At 36.5% G+C, this 4,473-nt stretch overlaps 1 protein-coding gene across 5 annotated transcripts; it reads left to right on the plus strand.

The window, feature by feature from the left end:
• The first annotated feature begins 678 nt into the window (after nt 1-678).
• Nucleotides 679-4,473, plus strand: LOC140816236 (tubby-like F-box protein 14). Of its 5 annotated transcripts, none has more exons than XM_073175353.1 (5): nt 679-826; nt 1,506-1,898; nt 1,983-2,070; nt 3,106-3,238; nt 3,596-4,473. In XM_073175353.1, the coding sequence occupies exons 2-5, from the start codon at nt 1,551-1,553 to the stop codon at nt 4,305-4,307; spliced, it is 1,281 nt and encodes a 426-aa protein (XP_073031454.1). In that variant the 5' UTR covers nt 679-826; nt 1,506-1,550; the 3' UTR covers nt 4,308-4,473. The 5 variants fall into 5 exon arrangements, with proteins under 5 accessions (XP_073031454.1, XP_073031451.1, XP_073031453.1 ...); XM_073175350.1 differs by having other exon boundaries at nt 736-916; XM_073175352.1 differs by having other exon boundaries at nt 745-1,029; nt 1,529-1,898.

Genomic DNA, 4,473 nt, shown 5'->3' on the forward strand with positions numbered 1-4,473 from the left:
ACGAATAAAAATATGTGAAATTGTCTGATGTAAAACTTATTCATTTATCATGTACTGCACGTTTGTCCCTGTCAAAATTTGAAAAAGTACACATGGATTTTTTATATTCGTCAAAATAACTGATTGTATTAATTAAATGATTAAGTAGCCAAATCACACGTGTACTGAATTTAATTCTACGTATAAACTAACTGAATAACATTTTTGTAATATCGTATTTCATTTACACTTTTGGGCATGGGAAAGGTTGAGATGCTAAACCCACTGGGTTGCCTTTGAGCACCCAAGTTTTGAAACATTAACTAAATTCTATTAAAACGTGCTTATTGGACAATTATCATATAAATTTCTCGGAAACCTAAATTATTACCTTAAAAATATTACTTTATCTTATCCTCGTGGGATTAAATTATGTGTTACGTTTGCGTATTAGTTGAAACCTATAAATCTAGCACATTCGCTGTCGAATCGATAATTTAAATATATCAATGATATTTCGCCCATATTTTCCAAATTACATAATATACGTAATAATTATTTTCTAATGCAATTTCCAACTAATTTTGTCATAATATTTTTACTTATATTAGGAAAAAACATAACATCAATAGATTAAAAAAATCATTATATATAAAATAAGATAATATATGAAATAAGAACTATTTGCACAGACAGATTAGCCCGTGAGGCAGACTTAAAATGGGGCGTGGATTCGGCACCGTCGATATAAGAGAGAGAGAGAGAGAGAGAGAGAGAGAGATACATACATACAGACACAGCCAACCATAAGTCATAATCGACAGAGGCCAACTGGCTTCGTCGCCAGGTTAGGCCCCCAAAGTGAGACTGAATTGTAGTACCCTTTCCGCTTTTGGGCTCCGGTTTATGGTGTTTATATTCTTCACAGTTCTGATAGGTTTGTGCGTGAAATGTTAAGCGGGTGGCTATGTTTCTTGATTTTTACCTGAAATTCATCTGTTGATTCTGTAAAATTGCCTTGAAGCATGAGGAGGATAGATTAAAGGTCTTGTCTTTGTTGATTTTTAGTTTAGTGTAGTTATTCTAACTTTTTGGTATTTCGTTTTCTTCAAATTAATTTCTCTCCCGATCAGACAAAGCTTTGGGTGTTCCTTTCCCCCCTTTTTTGGGTGAAAGATCAGGATCAGTTTTTGTTGGGGTTAAAATGTAACATCTAAGTGTTTCTTTTTTAAATTTTACTGAAATTTTCTGTAGTTGATGAAGAATTCGTGGTTTAGCATGTCTAACTTGATCTTGATTTAGAAGTGATTCGATCTACTCTTGTGCCCCATGCGAGGAACTTCTTTTGTGGGAATCTTCCTTTATGCTTTTTCATGTTCTTCTTTATTCTTTCCTGTTAAGATACGATGAAAGGTTTTTAGTACTAAGATTACTTGCAGTTTTCGAGAATATAAATTCCTGATTTAACTGATTTGTAATTAAACCTCAAATTTAAGATAACACATAATTTTGCGCTTCAAATACAGAGAGAGTTATATAGAAGAATTAGTGGATGTCGCTACTTTCTATAAATGTCATTTCGTAGCCTAGCTCGTGACTTAAGGGATAGTATTGGAAGCTTATCGAGACGGGGTTTTGAGGTGCGGCTTGCTGATCATCACCGTGGTAAGTCTCATGGTGCTGTTCACGAGTTACATGATCAGCCTGTAGTCATACAGAGCAGCAGTTGGGCTGGTCTTCCTCCAGAGTTACTTCGCGACGTGATTAAGAGGTTGGAGGAGAGCGAGGGTACCTGGCCTGGTCGGAGACATGTAGTCGCCTGTGCAGCTGTCTGCAGATCGTGGAGGCAGATGTGCCTGGAAATTGTTCAGAGTCCCGAACGTTGTGGAAAACTGACATTTCCCGTGTCTCTCAAACAAGTAAATTCCAACCCCTTGTTTCTCGAGTGGCTGATAAGCTAGACTTTTATATTCTGAAACCATCTTGTTTTTTCCCTTTGGCAGCCTGGCCCGCGAGATGGAACTGTCCAATGTTTTATTAAGAGAGACAAGTTGAATTTGAATTACTATCTGTTCCTTTGCCTAAGCCCTGGCAAGTTTTTCTCATTGGTTTTCGCTTTCCGTGTTCGTTCTGTTGAGTTCTTGGACTCAGTTTGTTGTTGGCCTTATCTTCTGTCAAGATGAAAAAGTTATTTTATTTTTCTATTAATTTTGGAATGATTTTTCTTCTGTTACCCAAGGTTGTGTTTAGGTTGAACCTTTTTTCCCCATTTAAGTAGTGAATCAAGAATAATTGAAATTATTTCTTCATTTTAAAGTACCTTGTTTTGGTTCAAGAAACAACTTATTTGAGTTGAAATATTTAATTTGGTAAAGGATTCTAAAGTTGGTGACAACTCAAGTTCAAGTATATGATTCACATGAATCATGGGTTGGTGTAATTGTTGAGAGTAGGTTGTTGGGACTGCCATTATTCTTGCAGACAAGCAATTGAAACATAGTGTTTGAGTGGTTGTAAGATTGAAAACATTTGTTGCCCTGCTGCCAATTGCCATCGACTCTAGGTTTTGGTGATACGGTGATTAAAACTTTTCCAAGCAATTAGAGTGGATTTGAAGTAAAGACTTAAAATCAATTCCCCAAACCTTTCTTTAAAATGCAACCAAAGATAATATATGATTGAAGAATATTATATAAATTAATATGAGGCGATACGGAAGTTAAAATCGATTAGCCGAAATGCTCTTGATTATTCAGGGTAGGTTGTTGGGGCTGCCATGATTCTTGAGGAAAAACAATTGAAATATAGTGTTTGAGTGGTTGTAATATTGAAAATTTTGAGTCGCTCTGCTGCCAATTGACATTGACTATAGGTTTTGGTGAAATGGTAAAATCAAAACTTTTCCTAGCAATTAGAGTGGTTTTAATTAAAGATTTAAAATCAATTCCCAAAGCTCTCTTTAAAACGCAGCCGAAGATAATATATTATGGAAGAATATTATATAAATATGAGGCAATACGGAAGTTCAAATGGATTATAGCTGAAATGCTCTTGATTAATGCTTCATCTTATTTGAATTTCTTTTCTGGACTCAATAATAAATTAGTATGCTATTTCTTTTTTCAGCTTTACTCGTAGAGAATGGTAAATTTCTTCTTTCTGCAAAACGGAATCGCAAAACAACTTGTACAGAGTATGTAATCTCAATGGATGCTGATAAAATATCAAGGTCAAGTCGCAGTTACATTGGAAAACTTAGGTGAGCATATTTCCTATCAGTCACATTATCTTGCTCTATTTCCGCATGTCAGATTTTAGAATTGTGTATTCAATTGGTGGAAAAGTTTAGGTTTTGGAGAACCGGATTTAGATAGAATAACCGCTCCTTGAGTTATATATAGTTTTTGCATGTTTATTTGTAATTGAAATGAAATCATCAAATGCGCTGAACATGGAAATGAATGAAGACGAATCTTCATTCTGCTTGGCTTGCACTTCATGGTAGACCTTTTGTGTTCAATATACCAAAGCGCACTGCTGCCATTTCTTTCTTTGTTGGGTGGTGGGGATCCTATTAGTTGTTGAACTGACTTGTTTGTGCTCCTTCTGAATTCAGGTCAAATTTTCTAGGTACCAAGTTCATGATATACGATACACAGCCACCATACAACAGCTCCAATATTCTCGCTCCTGGTAATACCTTCCGTAGGTTCCACTCTAAGAAAGTTTCTCCAAAAGTCCCGAGTGGAAGTCACTATATTGCTCAAATCACATACGAACTTAATGTTCTAGGCACGCGGGGTCCTCGTAAAATGCAATGTACCATGCACTCTATCCCTCTTTCCGCACTGGAGTCTGGTGCTACTGTCCCTGGTCAACCCGAACTCCTTCCCCGGTCTCTAGATGATTCATTCAGTAGTATTTCTTTTTCCAAATCAATGGGTAGCTCCACAGAATTTGGTAGTGCTAGGTTTTCAGACATGGTCATCAGTTCACACGAGGACGAGGATGCCACAAAAGAAAGACCTTTGGTTCTGAAGAACAAACCACCGAGATGGCATGAACAGTTGCAGTGTTGGTGCCTCAATTTCCGAGGGCGAGTGACTGTTGCTTCTGTCAAGAATTTCCAGCTTATCGCTGCCTCGCAACCTGCTGCTGGTGCACCTACACCATCTCAAACAACTCAATTTGATCATGATAAGGTCATTTTGCAATTTGGTAAGGTTGGTAAAGATATGTTCACCATGGATTATCGGTACCCTTTATCTGCGTTTCAGGCCTTTGCCATCTGTTTAAGCAGCTTCGATACCAAGCTGGCATGTGAATAAAAGTAGCAGAATGTAATTTTTCTTGAATACCCAAACGCTAGCGATTTATGTTTGCATACGAATCTTCAGTTTTTGAATTGTTGAATTTTATATGCACCTCGTGTAAGATTATGCTGTTGTATTTGCATATACTAAAAATATATTAATTAGGCATTTCTTTTTATCA

The sequence above is a fragment of the Primulina eburnea genome, chromosome 16 (genome assembly GCF_022965805.1).
Source record: "Primulina eburnea isolate SZY01 chromosome 16, ASM2296580v1, whole genome shotgun sequence".
NCBI classification, from domain to species: Eukaryota; Viridiplantae; Streptophyta; class Magnoliopsida; order Lamiales; family Gesneriaceae; genus Primulina; species Primulina eburnea.

Excerpts from the sequence above, each read along its gene's own strand:
- LOC140816236 (XM_073175353.1), top strand. The coding sequence starts at position 1,551 with ATGTCATTTCGTAGCCTAGCTCGTGACTTAAGGGATAGTATTGGAAGC. Across the intron at positions 1,899-1,982 it reads TTCCCGTGTCTCTCAAACAA|CCTGGCCCGCGAGATGGAAC; the intron begins GTAAATTCCAAC and ends TCCCTTTGGCAG. Across the intron at positions 3,239-3,595 it reads AGTTACATTGGAAAACTTAG|GTCAAATTTTCTAGGTACCA; the intron begins GTGAGCATATTT and ends TTCTGAATTCAG.